The 16891-nt window shown below is 38.1% G+C and overlaps 1 protein-coding gene across 3 annotated transcripts in view; it reads right to left on the bottom strand.

The window, feature by feature from the left end:
* Positions 1-4044: 4044 nt before the first annotated feature.
* The window catches only part of RAB23 (RAB23, member RAS oncogene family), a 36509-nt gene continuing 23662 nt past the window's right edge, over positions 4045-16891 (bottom strand). For 2 of the 3 annotated variants that reach the window (XM_006149176.3, XM_006149177.3), the window contains 4 exons: positions 14340-14496; positions 10301-10383; positions 9360-9452; positions 4045-7077 (listed from right to left, as the gene is read on the bottom strand). In XM_006149176.3, the coding sequence (XP_006149238.1) occupies positions 6938-7077; positions 9360-9452; positions 10301-10383; positions 14340-14496 (473 nt within the window). In that variant the 3' untranslated portion in view covers positions 4045-6937. Of the gene's footprint in view, positions 7078-7714; positions 7772-9359; positions 9453-10300; positions 10384-14339; positions 14497-16891 lie in introns of those variants that run through there. The other variant, XM_014588046.2, reaches the window with a different exon arrangement.

The following is a 16891-nucleotide window of genomic DNA, read 5'->3' as shown; positions in this document are numbered from 1 at the left end:
ATTATTTTAATTTTATTTATTATTTTTTGATTTCACCAGAGAGAGAGCAAGCAAGCAAGCAAGCCATCAAGTCTAGGACTTGAACCACAGTGAGCTATGTGAGAGTCCAGAGCCTTAAGCATTCCACCTGCTGGTCCCAATAAACAATTATTTAAAAAAAACATGTGACAGATATAGAATTGACCTTTGGGGCCAGCAGATGGCATAATGGTTATGTTGCTGAATTTCCTAATGGCTGACCACAGTTTGAGTCCCAAACCTGATGGCTTGAAAAATCACACCAAGTGTGTGTGCCTATGTACAAACCCAAGATCCCAAAAGGAGAATGGAGAAGGGATTGCGGTGTGGCCATCCCCCACCCCCTCTTGGGGGTCATTTCTCACTTTGCCTCTCACTGTCTCTGTCTCTTAGGGTACATGCACCCTAAGGCAAAATCTTTTTCTAAGAAAATAAAAAAAGATGGAACAGCAGGTGGCATAATGGTTGTGTCACTGGACCCCCAAATAGTTGACCATGGTTTGAATCCCGGACAGACCTAACAGCTTAAAATAGGCATATGTATGTGTGCATGCCCAAGATTCCGAGGAGAATGGAGGGAGGGAGATGGTGTCATGGCCACCCCCTGGGGGGGGGGTAATTTTTCATTTTCTCTCTTTCTCTCTCCAGCAAGTACATATGCCTTAGCAAAAATCTCTCTTAAAAAAAAAAAAATTGACTCTCATGATATTTTAATGTAGGGATCCCCTTGCCCCCAGCATTAAAAAGAAGAGATCCTATAGTTGTCAGAGGGATAGGAAGGGGAGCGCTAACAGTTGAGTTTATACTGATGGTTTCCAGTAGCACTGCCCTCCTAGGACTTACTGTATCCACCAGGGGACACCGATTCACATATTCAGTGTGAATGGCATTCTCACTTTCATTTTTAATAAAACAGTAGCGGTAGCATGTTGGTTAAGGTACTGGATCCCACAAGGCCAACTCTGTGGTTCAAGTCCTGGACTCAGTGGCTTGAAAAATGCCAAGTGTGTGTGCATGTGTGCCCAAATTCCTGAGGAGAATGGAGAAGGGATTGTGGCATGGCCACTCCCGGCCCCCGGGGAGTAATTTCTTACTTTCCTTCTCACTGTATGTCTCTGGTGAGCATTTATTCCCTATGACCAAAAACAAACAAACAAACAAACAAAAAAAACCAACATCTAAAAGAAGGCCTGAGTACCCAAGAAAGTGAGGTTCTTAACACTAAGTGCTTGCTGGTCCTTCCTATTGATGGAGCTCAGTCTAGCACCTGACTCAGTGATTAGAATTTACCTACAGAGACAGTCAGCTAATGGAGAACTCAACGTGAACATTCCAAAATTGGAAAGCATGAAAGACCAACAACTACATGCAACAAATGAGGATTTGGAAAATGAGCTATGTTCAGTTCTTTTTTCTTTTTTAAAAGGTCTGAGGGTGCATATATTACTTGTAAGGAGAAAGAGAGAGAAAGTACTCCCATGGAAAATGGCCACACAATTCCTTTTCCACTTCTCCTTTGGGGATTTGACACACACACACACACATGCACTTGGCGTGTTTTTCAAGCTACCAGGTCTGGGATTTGAATGGCACAGCTGGCCATGTGGGATCCAGCTGCCTTAACCACACCACCCATGCGATGATTGTTAACAAGGAAGCATCCATGTATTTGTCCCTTTCAAATGACGGTGAACGTTGGTGTGTACGTGTGAAGTAAATATATGTGATAATGCTGTGTTTGAAGGCTAGATATTTACAGTTATTCAAAACATAAAGTAAAAGAACTAAAAAAAAAAACAAAACATAAAGTAAAAGAACTGAGAATCTTGGAAAAGACAAGACAACAGTACACAAGCAAACTTGAGCTTGGCTATTCTATTTTTGTGTTTCGTCTACTCATCCTCCTGGACCTTCTGCTTAGGGATGCGATCACATTCTTATCTTTGATCATGAATTAAAACAACTTAAACTAGAACACACGGTTGTTTAATAATGTATTTTAAACCACTAAATATTGCTGCAAATATGATCCCCTTGCATATAATGGGCATTGAAATCACAGTGAGGGCTGATTTCAGTAACTAGACCAGCTTTAACATGCAGCAATCTAGGGATCACAACAGGTGAAGTTGGGCGGTTTGAGCAAAGATTGGAAACCTGACACTCATAAACTGACCAAGAATTCAGATCCATAGAGTATTATAAATACATCTCCAAATGTATAATGAAGCCCTGGCACAATACACAGAACATACACACAGGCATATTGGTGGGTTCAGGTTTGCTATAAGAACTGGTGAGGATCCCATGTTGTCCACCATGCTTTGAAAGCCTCAGTGGCTTGAGAAACACACTGGACATGTCTGTGCACGTGCCCTTACCCTGACAGGCTGGAAAAATGGAGGAAAAAAGATTGTAGTGTGAGCATTCCCCATTGCGGGTTCTCACTTTCTGTCAAGGGAAAATATCCTATGGCAATTAAAAAAATAAATAAGCCTGCCTGCAGCAGAGAGCCCCAAGGGACATCATTCATTTAACCCAAGTCTCTGCCCTCCCCAACTGTAAAATCAAGGTAGTAATACTCCTGAGTTACAAAATGTAATGAGATACTGCATACAAGGTGCTGACCACACTGCCTGACACACGGAAAACACCTGTCAAATGAACTTGAAAGGACATGTAAATGTGTTATTTGTGGCCCAAAGCATCAAGACAAAAAACAGCAATTTTTTTTTAAAGCAGACTTACATTAATTAAAGTATAAAATAAACTCAGTTTCCAAAGCAAATTTATCTAAGCTACAGTGCTAAGTTCATTAATAATCACTACCAGTAAAATAGGTTTAGTATTGGCAAAGTATCTGAAATATGAAACATTTTTAAGTTGTCTTGATTTTTTTTTTTTTTTTTTTTGGAGAGATTTTCACTGTAGGGCGCGTGCGCTCGCCAGACAGACAGAGAGAGACAGAGAGACAGAAAGCGAGAAATCACCCCCCAGGGGGGATGGTCACGCCACAATCCCTTCTCCTCCATTCTCCTCTCGGGATCTTGGGCACGCACGCACACGCGCCTGGCGTGAGTTTTAAGCCACCGGGTACGGGACGCGAACCGCGGTCGACTACGTGGGAGTCCAGCAACATAGCCATTACGCTAACTGCTGGTTCCCAGGTTGTCTTGATTTTTAAAGTAGTAGTAGTATACGTTTTTTTTTTTTTTTTTTTTGGAGAGGTTTTTCGCTATAGGGCACTTGCGCTCGCCAGACAGACAGAAAGAGACAGAGAGACACAAAGCGAGAAATCACCTCCCAGGGGGGATGGTCACGCAGCAATCCCTTCTCCTCTATTCTCCTCTTGGGATCTTGGGCACGCACGCACACGCGCCTGGCGTGAGTTTTAAGCCACCGGGTACGGGACGCGAACCGCGGTCGACTACGTGGGAGTCCAGCAACATAGCCATTACGCTAACTGCTGGTTCCCTTTTTTTTTTTTTTTTTTTAAGAGAGATTTTTGTGGGGCTGGCAGGTGGTGTGATGGTGGTTAAGGGAGCTGGACTCCACATAGCCAACCGTGGTTCAAATCCTGGACCTGGCAGCTTGCTTTCTCACTTTCTCTCTCACTCTGTCCCTCTCTGGTCAAATTAATATAAATAAAGTTAAAAAAATTCTAAAAAGAAAAACATGTTTTTTGCTATAGGGCACATGTACTCGTCTGAGAGGCAAAGAGAAATCACCCTCCCTAGAAGGGATGGCCATGCCTCAGTCCTCTCTTCCTTATTCTCCTCTTAGGATCCTGGGCGTGCATGCACACACACACCCAGTGTGAGGTCCAAGCCACAGAGACTTGACTCACAGTCGACTATGTGGGAGTTCAGTCATGTAACCACTATGCCATCTGCTGGTCTCCACACTTTTTTTAAAGAGAGAATTATTTATTACTTCTTTTTCATTTGCTATAGGGCACATACACGAGAGAGAGAGAAAGCCACCAAGTGCAGGACCCAAATCAATCACCCATGTGGGAGTGCAATGCCTTCACCACCACATCATCTACTGGCCCCCAGTATACACTTTTTACTATTTAGTTCCACAGTAGTTCCACACATCACACATGCCAGGCAAAATTGTAGATGCATTTATTTTTTGTTTACTGGAATTAATCTCATAAAATTTTATCAAGCAGTATACTTTAAGTTTGAGGGCATAATTGCAACTCAGTACAATACACATAAGTGGTTTTCCATTAAAATTTACAAAATTACTGTTTTTATTAGTAACAAAAATATAGGAGAGCTTCAATTTGCCTTTTAATCCAAAGTTTTTATTTTTAAAAGATTATTTCCCAACATCTTACTGTAGCTATTTCAAAAGAGAAAAAAAGAACCACCGCATAATAAAGATTACTGTAGCCAAATCATCCAGTTGTCCAGGAATTTGGGAATTGGTATTTCAGAGTCCATTGTGATTACAAGCAAATAAATTTATTTGTATGATAGATTTACATGTTTTATAGGTTACACCTAAAGAGTGACAATATTACATATATTTGTAATTAATAGTTAAAATTGAGTAAATCTATCTGTTCTTTAGATGACTGTGCAGTGTGGGACAAGATTTTACCCCATCAGTTCATTCTGTTTTCAGAGAAACAGATAAGCTAATGATTAATGGGGAATATTTCAGCAGGTTATCAGAAACCATTTCAAAGATTTTGAGGATGCTGACAATTAACAATATCTTACATTAAGAATGTACAACCCTTTTAAGTTGAGACATGAGCTCCTAAAGCCAACTCCTCATTCTAAGATCTTCACAAAAGGTCTCAGGCCCTAAAAGTTACAGGCACAATGGAGGACACATTACTGAGAGGTCTTTCTAAGCACTACACTGTCAACTCTGAAGCCAATAGCTTTTTACTGTACAAACGAGGAAAGTTGTTCATTCTCTTTTTGGTAGTGTTAGCTTCATTTCGAAAAATTATATGTGAGCTGTCAACTTTGGGCACATAAAAAAGGCATCTTCCAAGTTATGTTTACATATTATGAAAAACTTGTAAAAAACAGATCATTGAAAGGGAATTATGTACTGGTTAAAAACAAAACCACTGATGAATGATAATCAGTTTTAACAGAGTTTATGCAACTATCTTAGTTGTAAACCTACACCCCATGTTACAAAATTGATGCTCTGACACATGATTACATATTAAATCATTCCTTAAAAACAATTTATTTTGTATGTGATGCTGACAGAGCTCTTGAGGAAGGTGCTATACAATCCAAGGATTATAGAAATTTTTAAGTGATAATCTTAAAATACCATATAAAAATCTGTAAACAAAAGGATGCTTTAGCATTGCAGAGCATTTTAAAAATCCTTAATTTGGATTAGAACTAAAGGTCATCTTTTATGCATTTTAAAAAATGGTCAGCATAACCTTAAACGTTCAAAGTTGGGTTCTCAGCAGCAAAAGGTGCTAGATGTGCTACCACACTTCCCAGGACCTCCTGAGTGACTGCAGACAGTGTGTGCCTTCTCAAAGACTTGGCTAGTCTTGGGACAGCCTGAGCTCACCAGGCTTACAGGTGGCCATACAGAAAAGGCTTTACAAAAGTCTCACCTGGGAAATGCTCCAACTTTAAAATGTTTATACTCCTCTTTTATATACCTGTCAGAGAGGAAAACTGCTTTAAAAAGATATTATAAACAATATAAATTCTTATAGTAAAGCACTGAAAAATTAGGTTTATTTTTGGCACAAAACACTTAAATCGAAGCTCATGTTGCAAAATGTATGTAGGGAACTTTTCATTGAAAAAGAAAACAAAACGAAAAAAGCACAGACACATGTGTTAATGGTGTCATGAATGAATTGAGAATTTGTTTCATTAAATACTGCACATACCTTCAGTTCACTCCAGTACCAGGTATCTACATGCATACCTCCACATGATACATGAAACAGATATTGCACAAGTAACATTGCCAAAATACACACTAATGCAATCTGGCAAGATTTAGGGGTTACCTTTCAGCATTTTTTTTTTTTTTGGTATCTTCCAGAAAAAGGACACTTCCTGTCTTTCCTTGATCCAAAATACTAAAATCTGTACCAATATATTTAGGCATTTCATTTATTTTCCAGCATTTAAAATTCAGCAAAATCAGTTTTTGACATTTCTTACAGCATTTCTTCAAAAACATTTTTTAATAGAAATGAAACACTTTGACCCACACACATTTGATTAATATAGAATAAAACTATGACATACTATATAATAATTTTTATGCTAATAAAGGCCATAAGATTATCTGCTGCAAAATATATTTTGTGTGAAAAATTAAGGAGACTGTATTTTGAGTAGAAAAGATGACTCACTAGCAGGTATCCTTTGTTAGGAACTGAGATTTTTTCCCCAACACCTATCCCACTGCCAGCAATGGGAGTGGTGACAACTGGTGACATAAAAATAAACATTTTATATTACTTTGAAATAGATAATGCCGATTATTTCCATAGTATGAAAAGCACACATTCATTCATCCTGACCATTTAATGACACATCCCAGGGCAGTCTATTATGTTCTTTCTCAACAGTAATCTGAATGAGAGGATGTGGCATGACACAGATGAGGACCTAAGAAAACAAAACAAGATAAAACATACAAGAGGAATACATCAAAAACAGGAGAAGCTTTGTCTAATGTCAGAAATAAAGATGAGTCCACAGGGCAGCAATTCTTCCACCAGAGGTCTCACTACATTCCCAGAAGTACTGCAGAACAATATTTAAATCCCTCAATTTTCAGAGAGCTATTAGGTGCAAAGTCTGCTAAAAAAAAAAACTTGCAACACGCCATGACAGCTGGATGTGTTTCTTACTGAATTGCACAATGTAATTCAACTTTTTCACCCCAAAATGTCTTAGGGTATGCTACAGCTGCTAAAAGGATTTCTGTTTTTCTTGGTCCTTTGTTTGTTGGGTCTAAGATTGATGACATCTCCACCATTAAGGGTGCTTGAATTCTGACCCAAGTGACTTCCACCAGATGTATTAAAGACACCTGTATAAATTGAGGGAAAACACAGAGATGATAATAATACACCTTGGAATTACGTCATGGAACCCATCTTGTTAGTAAAATCAGTACTATTTTCAAGCATTTATAATCATTTTTTTATTATAGCAAAATACAACAAAATTGAGCACCTTCACCATTTTAAATGTACAGTTCAGTGGTATCAAGTACATTAATAATGTTGTGCAACTATCCCCACCATCCACTTCCACAGCTCTTTTCATCTTTAAAATGGAAATAACTCTCCATCCCCCTCCCGAGCCTCTGGCACTGACATTGTCTGTCTCTATGGTTTTGAATACCTGGTTTATTTCACTTAGCATAACGTCTCAAGGATCCCCCATGTTGTATCATACTTTAGAACTTCTTTCCTTTTTAAGGATGAATAATATTCTATTATATGGATGTATCACATTATGCTTATCAATTCATACAGCCATAGACACTTAAGTATTTATAATTTAAAGCTTTTGTTTTTGCTCCATTTATTTTTTTAAAGAAATATTTAATTTTATTTATTCATTCATTTAGTTTAATTTGACCAGAGAGAGAGAGAGAGGGAAACTAAGAAAGCAAGCCACTAGGTCCAGGACTCAAACCATGGATGGCCATGTGGGACTGTCCAGCACCTCAATCACCACGCCACCTGCTGGTCCCGCGCTTCATCTATTTTTAATAGCTAACACAAATGGCACAAAATTAGAAAGGTACAAAACATGTAATGGTAAAGTTTCCTTTTCACTTTAATCTCCCTGTTGCCAGTTTTCCCACCCAAAGGCACGCATTTCATCAATTTTCCTACCCTTCTAGGGTTATTTTATACATATGTAAAAATGCATACACACAGTCACATACACCATCCCCCTTTTTAACCTCCCTTTTTTAACCCAAAGTGTGGCAGATTCTGCACATTGTTCTCCATTGTTTCACGAAGAATCTATTTTTCAAACTTGAAATCAGTTAATACAATAGTTTTAATAACATCATATAACTTCCTCAAGAATACCTGATTTATAGTTAACAACAGTATTTGTAAGATTTCATATTTATAAAAATACTGTATATAAAAACACTGAAAGTGGGACCAGTAGTTGGCATAATGGCAATGTCACTGGACTCCCATGTAGTTGACCGCGGCTCGAGTCCCGGACTCAGTGGCTTAAACTCATGCTGGGTACGTGTGCATGCGTGCCCAAGATCCAGAGAAGAGAATGGGAGAGAAGGGACTGCAGCATGGCCATCCCCCATGGGGGGTGATTTCTCACTTTCTGTCTGTCTCTGTCTTTCTGGCGAGCACACACGCCCTATAGCCAACAACAGTAACAAAGATGGTCTAGAAATAAAATGATTCGATAAGAGATGAAGTAAATAAAAACTTTTAACTGTTATATTGGGTCATTGGGAAAATCACAACTTATTTTTCTGTTTTCTATGCAAAAATGACTTTCCCAACAACCCAATAGTTTCCGTTTTGAGTATGTTGCTTACGGATATAATCTGCAATTTATTAGTATCCATGTACACAAACTCTAGGGCCAGAAACATTATTAAGCATATAAAGATGACTAAGACCAATTCTTTGACCACAAGAAGTTTACAACCTAATAAAATGAGACAAGACAGTATACAATTAAGTAATGCTATAAGACATTATATGTTAAGTATCACAAAAGAAACAACATCCTGTAGGTAATTCGAACCATGGTTGGCCTTTGAGCCAAAATTTTAACTCTTATCATCATCCTGGAAACCAAGCAAAAAGGAAGACATGGAATAATAATAATAATGATGAAAAAAATTAAACAATTATTTTTTTAAAAAAGGGAGACATGGTCAGTCAGTTCTTGTAAAAGTGAAGACAATATACTTGTTCTTCATGGAATGCTAAAAGTTTTGCTGTAATTTAACTTGAAAGAAAAAAAGGTACAGGACAACACAAGGGTAGAATCAGAAAAAAAGTTTTACAAAACCCTTTATATAAAGAACAAACTTTTATAAAGTCTTTATATCTCTATTTAATGTTATCAAATCAATTTAGGAAAGTCAACAGTGAAAAAGAAAAAGAAAAACCAAAAGACCTTTTTAACTCAATAAACCTTTTAACAAGAAACTTGATACTTCTAAGTTTAATAACCAATGATCTGAATATTTTCTGTATCTACATTTCTTTTTTTAAAAAAGCATATATTCAAAAAGTCAATGTAATGATAATGAATGGAAAGTCTATTTAGCAAGTAAACATGAGCTCTGATTTCCTGGGTACTTACCAATTTTGTTACTACTTGAATGCATTAGTTTTGGATCCTCAGCTATTTGTTGTTTGAGTTTCTGAAGATATTTTTCAGCCAAATATTTAAAAACTAGAATAAAAAACACCCCAACCCCAACCAGGTCAAATGATTTATGCTTGTAAATCCATGATTTTACATAATTTATTATAATATTTATTCTCACTAAACAAATTTTAAATTAAAATTAGAAGCATACAATATAGTTAAAAATTCAGCTTTTAAAAATTATTTCAGAAATATCTGAGAACAATAATAATACTAATAAATGTGTACTAGTATTTCATTAATAAAAAATGAAATAATACTTATAGTCATTAGCTCTTCTGTTTCAAGTGTTTAAATAGTGACTAATATTCGATAACACTAAATTGGCTCAGTCTTGAAAAGATGTCTACTTTTTTTAGGAGAACAAATTATCCAGACACATAAATGACAATCTAATAAGTGGCAATTCTGGAATAAGAAAAATAACACTCATCTTTCTCTAGTCTCACTTTCTTATAACTGGAAATATTATTAATTATTATATATGTAATGAACTATCTACTACTGTGGAATTCTGAAACAATTCAGGATTTTTAAAGAGGTATGCATGAAAAATATAGACATGCAGGGATATGCACACACACTCTCACTATATACAAATAGCTTAAATATTTGAAGATGATGATAACCTAAAACCCCACCAGAGTTTTGCTGTGGTTTGTAACAAGTATTCAAGGATACTAGTAAATAATTAAGGACTCTTAATTCAAAGAAGCAGAATGCCTTCAAATTTTATTTAAAGGAAGGTGACAAAAAACATTTTGTTCTTATTATAAATATAATTTCTGAACAATGCAACAAAAATAAGACTAAAACATATTTCTTGTAATATATAAATATACATATACATATATTTTTTAAAGTCAATTTACCTTCATTCACATTTAGATCTTCCTTCACTGATGTTCTGTAGAATCTCAACTTTAACCTTTTTGCCAGTGCCTCAGCTTCCTCACTGCACATCAATTAAAGAAAAAGCTTTTAAAGGTACTTTCTGATAGTTTCTTTTAAGCTACTTTTGATTTACATTTATTGAATACAGATTGGCAGGGTGGAACAACATGTATCAGACCTTTCAAAAAATGTTCATATTTCTCTTTAAAGAAGCTTGATATTGATGCCCACTTAAATAAAACTGGTTGAAAGCTATGGTTGCACTTAGGAAGAATTTTATGTTAGGGGATAAATACCAGCTATTATACTGTAACTGTAAACAGAAGACTTTTCTGTGTGAGTTCATGGAAAATGCATATTATAAAAAAAGTAGGCATAGATTTCTATTTTTTTTTTTTTGAGAGATTTTCGCTATAGGGCGCGTGCGCTCGCCAGACAGACAGAGAGAGACATAGAGACAGAAAGCGAGAAATCACCCCCCAGGGGGGATGGTCACGCCGCAATCCCTTCTCCATTCTCCTCTCGGGATCTTGGGCACGCACGCACACGCGCCCGGCGTGAGTTCTAAGCCACCCAGTCCGGGACACGAACCGCGGTCGACTACGTGGGAGTCCAGAGACATAGCCATTACGCTAACTGCTGGTTCCCTAGATTTCTATTTTTTGAGCCACAGTAAACTCGTATTTTAATTTCATTTTTCTATGAACTTTTTGAAATTCCTACACAAAGTCACTTATCTCTCTATAGCCCTAAAAATATTCAATATCATTTTTTAAAAGAATTATTTTATTTAACTTTACTTTTTAATTTTACCAGAGAGGGACAGAATGAGAGTGAGTGAGAAAGAGAGAGGGAAAGTGAGAAAGCAGGCCACCAGGTCCGGTTCCAGGACCAGAACCATGGTCAGCCATGTCAGAGTCCAGTGCCCTTAACTACCACGCAACCTGCCAGCCCCCAATATAATTTTTAATTATTTTTCTTTTTTTAAAAGAACAATTGATTTTAATTACTCTGAAATTCTTACAATGAATAACTTATTTTCATTGGCCATGAAACAACTTTGCTGCCAAAAGTCAAAGCCAGAATATTAATGATTGTGTTTACAAGAGGGGACTCCTAATTTCAGCTTTATTAGGATTCCTGGTTTTAGTTTTTCTTTTTCTTTCTTTTTTTTCAGAGGTTTTTGCTATAGGACGTGTGCGCTCGCCAGAAAGAGACAGACAGAAAGCGAGAAATCACCTCCCCCCGGGGAGGTGGGGATGGCCACACCGCAATCCCTTCTCCTCCATTCTCCTCTCAGGATCTTGGGCATGCACACCTGAGTTTAAGCCACTGGGTCCAGGACTCAAACTGTGGTCGACTACATGGGGGTCCAGCGACATAGCCATTACGCCATCTGCTGGTCCCACCTGGTTTTAGTTTTAATAGAGCCCAGGCAACCACACTCCAGAAGGCTCCCTGTGACACTCTTGCTTCCTGATCTTCATACCCTTATGCAGTCTTCTCCACACTATCCCAGGTGGGTCTGTGTGTCTAATACTGTACAACAGAAGGGACAGAATATGACTTCTAGGACTAGGTGTGAGAGACAATGTGGCTTCTGTGTTGGTCTCTCTCAGATCACCAGCTCTTTGGAAGGCAGCTGCCATGCTGTGGTAACACTAAGGCAACTCTGAGGAGAAGCCCACATGGCAAGGAACTAAGGACTTTGGCCAAGTAAGTGAGCTAATAGGGAAGTGGGTGGTCTAGTGCCAGTCAAGGCTTGCCATGACTATAGGCCTAAGCTGACATTTTGACTGCAACTTCATAGAAAACTACCAAGCTGAATCATTCCCAAATTCCTGCCCCACAGAAAATATGACAAGATAAATGTTCTTTTTACCACTGACTGTTGGGTTGATTTGTCAACTTCTTATATAAGAAAACACACACACAAAAGATTTCCAAAGCCAGAAAGAATATTAATAATGCAATGAGTAAATATTTATCAACAGAAATATCTGGATGCTAAATTTCGTTCACTAATTTGAACATAAGAGAACTCTAAATTCATCCACATAGGGTAGCTAATTATTCTAGACATTAAACCATCTAGGAGTACTCTTCTTAACATTCTTACTATGTCTAAGTTTGATTTCTTTAGAGAGAGATTTTTGCTATAGGGTGCTTCCACTTACCACAGGAACAGAAATGGAGAGAGAGAGAGAGAGAGTGAAAAATCACCCCTCAGGGGGAATGGCCATGCCACAATCCCTTCTCCTCCATTCTCCTCTCAGGATTATGGGCATGCATGCACATGTGCCTGGAGTGAATTTTGAGCTGCCAGGTCTGGGACTAGAACCGTGGTCAGCCATGTGGGAGTCCAGCATCTTAACCACTACACCACCTGCTAACCCCTACATTTGATTTAACATGAAGAACTGGATTTGTGATACAAGAAGTTTATACTGGAATTCTAAAAAGGCTTTTAAAATTCCTTCTATTGATTTTTTAAGAATTATTTAATTTTATTAATCAGCATCATAGTTTTTTCAATTTGATCACAGAGCAACTGAGAGAGAGAGAGAGAGAGAGGGAGAGAGAAAGAGGGAGAGAGAGAGAGAAAGTAAGAAAGCCAGCTGCCAAGTACAGGACTTGACCTGTGGTTAGCCATATGGGAGTCTGGTGCCTTAACCACTATGCCACCTGCTGGCCCCCCCTTTAATTTTTTCTACTTATGAATCAGTGTGATTTTTTTAAAAAGAATTATTTAATTTTATCATTATTATTATTTTAATTAGCTATAGGGCATACATACTTACCAGAAAGAGACAGATTAAGGGGCCAGCAGGTGGCATGGTAGTTAAGGGTGCTGGACTCCCACATGGGTGACTGCAGTTCAAGTCATGGACCTGGCGGCTTGCTTTATCAGTTTCCCTTCCTTCCTCTCTCTGTTCCTCTCTGGTCAAAATTAAAAATAAATAAAGTTAAATAAAAAATAATTCTTAAAATTGAAAAGAAAGAGAGAGACAGATTAGAGAGAGGGAAAGTGAGAAAATAAGTCACCAGGTCCAGGACTTGAGCCATAGTCAGCCATGTGGGAGTCCAGTATACCTTAATTATCATGCTACCTGCTGGCTCCGGTATAATGTTTATAAGCTAAACTAATAACACAGACTAGCTCGGAGAAAAATTTAAGTAAAGCCTTTCTTACATTTTGTAGTTCTGCGCAAATATTAAAATGTTTTGGGCTGGCTAATCCCACATGACTACCATCATTAAAATTCCCTCTAGTCAGCCTGAAACATGCTGGGCACATGCATGAATACCCAAGATCAGATGGACTAGAGGACTAGAGAAGGAGATCGTTGCATGATCAAACCCCATGAAGGATGCACTTTTCCCTCTCTCTCTCTCTCTCATATGTACTTGCATTCTATAATAAATTTAAAAAATACTTTAAAGTTAAATAAATAGGGACCAGCAGTTAGCATAATGGCTATGTCGCTGGACTCCCACATAGTCGACCGTGGTTCGAGTCCCGGACCCGGTGGCTTAAACTCACGCCAGGTGCGTGTGCGTGCGTGCCCAAGATGCCGAGAGGAGAATGGAGGAGAAGGGATTGTGGCGTGGCCATCCCCCCTGGGGGGTGATTTCTCGCTTTCTGTCTCTCTGTCTCTGTCTCTGTCTGTCTGGCGAGCGCACGCGCCCTATAGCAAAAACCTCTCCAAAAAAAAAAGTTAAATAAATAGGGGGCATGGTTAAGGCTCTGGACTCCCACATGGCCAACCAGTTTAAAATCACACCAGGTGTGTGCTGTATGTATATGCATGCCCCAAATCTCAAGAGAATGGAGAAGGGATTGCAGCATGGCCATCCCCCCAGAGGGTGATTTCACACTTTCCCTCTCTATCTGTCTCTGTCTCTTTCCAGCAAGCACACATACCCTATGGCCAAATAAATAAACAAATAAATAAAATGTTTTAAATGTATAGAATTACAGTCCCCTTTCCCTCCTCCCGAAAGTAACCACCTTACTTCTTTATACAAGATTCATCCAAGAGGTCAATCTTGTTCTGTACTAGTACAGTTGGTATATCGCCAACTTCAGCTACTACTTTCTCTCTCCAACTGGAAATTGCTTCAAAAGATTCCCTGTCTGTGGTAGAAAATACAAGCACACAAGCCTGGGCTCCTGTAAAGTGACAAAATAAAAATGTTATTTATGTTCATGAACAAAACAATTCTGTGCAGAGTAGGCGCAACTTTTACCTATTCAAAACAACTTTTATGTAAATAGATGCTGAAGTCTTCTTTATAACACTGCTTATTTTTTAACATGTAAACTCTATTTTCTAATTCAAAGAACCAATTTTTAATCAAGACCATTGGTCCGCAGACATCTTCAAGTGTCAAAGTACCTTCAAAGCCACATATGTTCTTTTTGGAACACTACAAATATTCAGTGATATATTTAATCCCATTATAAGAGCTAAAGAGAATGGTAAACCAAGCATGAATTTCTGTTGCCAATTTCTTCCTGTCCATATTGTAATTTGCTTCATAATTTCCTTCAGCAGAGACTTAAGAAAAATCTATGAGAGAAAAAATATTTACTCATTCTATTTACTTTTTTTAAAAAATGTGTATTATTTTAGAGGTAGAATACCACTGATCCAAAGGAACATAATTTGCGAACCATTGCCAAGAGTAAATATACCTATACTTGAATCTATAGATGTATCTGATTGAGGGGGTAAAACTTAATTTGGTTTTTACTATTTACCTAATTACCATACTGTATCTACTGACAATATTTTAACCATCGACTATCGCTACAGGCTGATAATACCTAAGATTAAAATAAAACCCAGAAACCTCCTAGAAGAAGCAGCCTTACAAGTTATTAGCTGATGATTCGGGCAGGACAGTGACGAAAGTGGGTGGATGAGTGACAAGAGAAAAACATCCCAGGGGGTCTTGATTTCCAGGAATCAAAGAAAGTTTTCTTACTCAAAGCCCTTTCTTACAAATCTCTCTGGAATGAGTTTCCTACCAAGAGTCACGATATCCTCGTACTAGGATGACTCTCAAGCCAAAAAGAGTTTGTACATTTCCAGAGGAATACTGTGCAAGCCAATTAGTAAACTGATAAATAAGTTTATATTTACTTGAACTATAACATTTACATAAATGACATGTAAAATTATTTAATCATAATTTAACAAAGAAAGTACTCTTTATTATAAAACTCTATTTGTTAACTTTAAGCCTAGAATTTTAGATCCAGTCAGCTGTCATTTACATTTTAGGGTACACTAGAGTATTTTCAGGTATATAAGTTCTTGAACATTTAAAAACAAAAGCAAAAAGACCTTCAGTAAGAAGGATTAAGAAAAGCTCAATATGGGGGCTGGCAGGTGGCGTGGTAGTTAAACCACTGGACACCCGCATGGCCAACCATGGTTCAAGTCCTGGACATGATGGCTTGCATTCTCACTTTCCTTATGTCTCTCTGTCTCTGGCCAAATTAAAAATAATAAATAATGACATATACAGTTAAATAAATTCTTAAAAAAAAAAAAGGAAAAGCTCAATGTTATTTTTAAAAATCAAGGACTGGGGTATAGTGGTTATGGTTCTGGACTCCCACATGTCTGATCACAGTTCGAGTCCCGGACCCATGGCTTGAAACATGCTGGGTGCATGTGCATGCATGCCCCGAATCCCGAGAGGAGAATAGAGGAGAAAGGATTGCAGCATGGCCATCCCTACTGTGGGGTGATTTCTCACTTTCTCTCATTCTGTCTCCAGTGAGCACAGGCACCCTATAGCAAAAATAGCATTATAAAAATAAAAAGAGGGACCAGCAGATGGCATAACAGTTACATTGCCATGGGCCAGCAGGTGGTGTGGTGGTTAGGGGTGCTGGACTCCCCACATGGTCATGCAGTTTGAGTCCCAGTCCTGGTGGCTTGCTTTCTCACTTTCCCTCTCTCTCTTACTCTGTTCCTCTCTGGTCAAATTAAAATAAATAAATAAAGTCAAATAAAATAATTCTTAAGAAAAATATAGTTATGTTGCCAGAGTCCCACTTAGTTGACCATGGATCAAGTTCCAGACCCAGTGGTTTAAAATACACTAGGAGTGTGTGCATATGTGCCCAAAATCCTGAGAGGAGAATGGAGAAGGGACTGTAGCATGGCCATCCCCCTATGGGGGTAGGGTAATTTCTTGCTTTCTACCTATCTGGTGAACACAGATGCCCTATAGCAAAAATCTCTCTTAAAAAAAAATACATTAATTAATTAATTAATTTTTAAAAAGAAAAATCAAGGACCAAAGAATAAAAGAAAAAGCATTTTTTATTATTGAGAGGTTTTAGCCGTAGGGTGCATATGCTCACCAGAAAGACACAGAGAGACAGAAAGCGAGAAATCACTCCCCCAGGGGGGGATGGCCATGCCACAGTCCCTTCTCCCCCATTCTCCTCTTGGGATTTTGGGCACGCACGCACACGTGCTCGGTGTGAGTTTAAACCACCGGGTCCGGGACTCGAACTGCTGTCAGCTACATGGGAGTTCAGTGAC

The sequence above is a fragment of the Tupaia chinensis genome, unplaced genomic scaffold (genome assembly GCF_000334495.1).
Source record: "Tupaia chinensis unplaced genomic scaffold, TupChi_1.0 Scaffold000256_1, whole genome shotgun sequence".
NCBI classification, from domain to species: Eukaryota; Metazoa; Chordata; class Mammalia; order Scandentia; family Tupaiidae; genus Tupaia; species Tupaia belangeri.
This window is presented reverse-complemented; position numbering and strand designations above follow the sequence as displayed.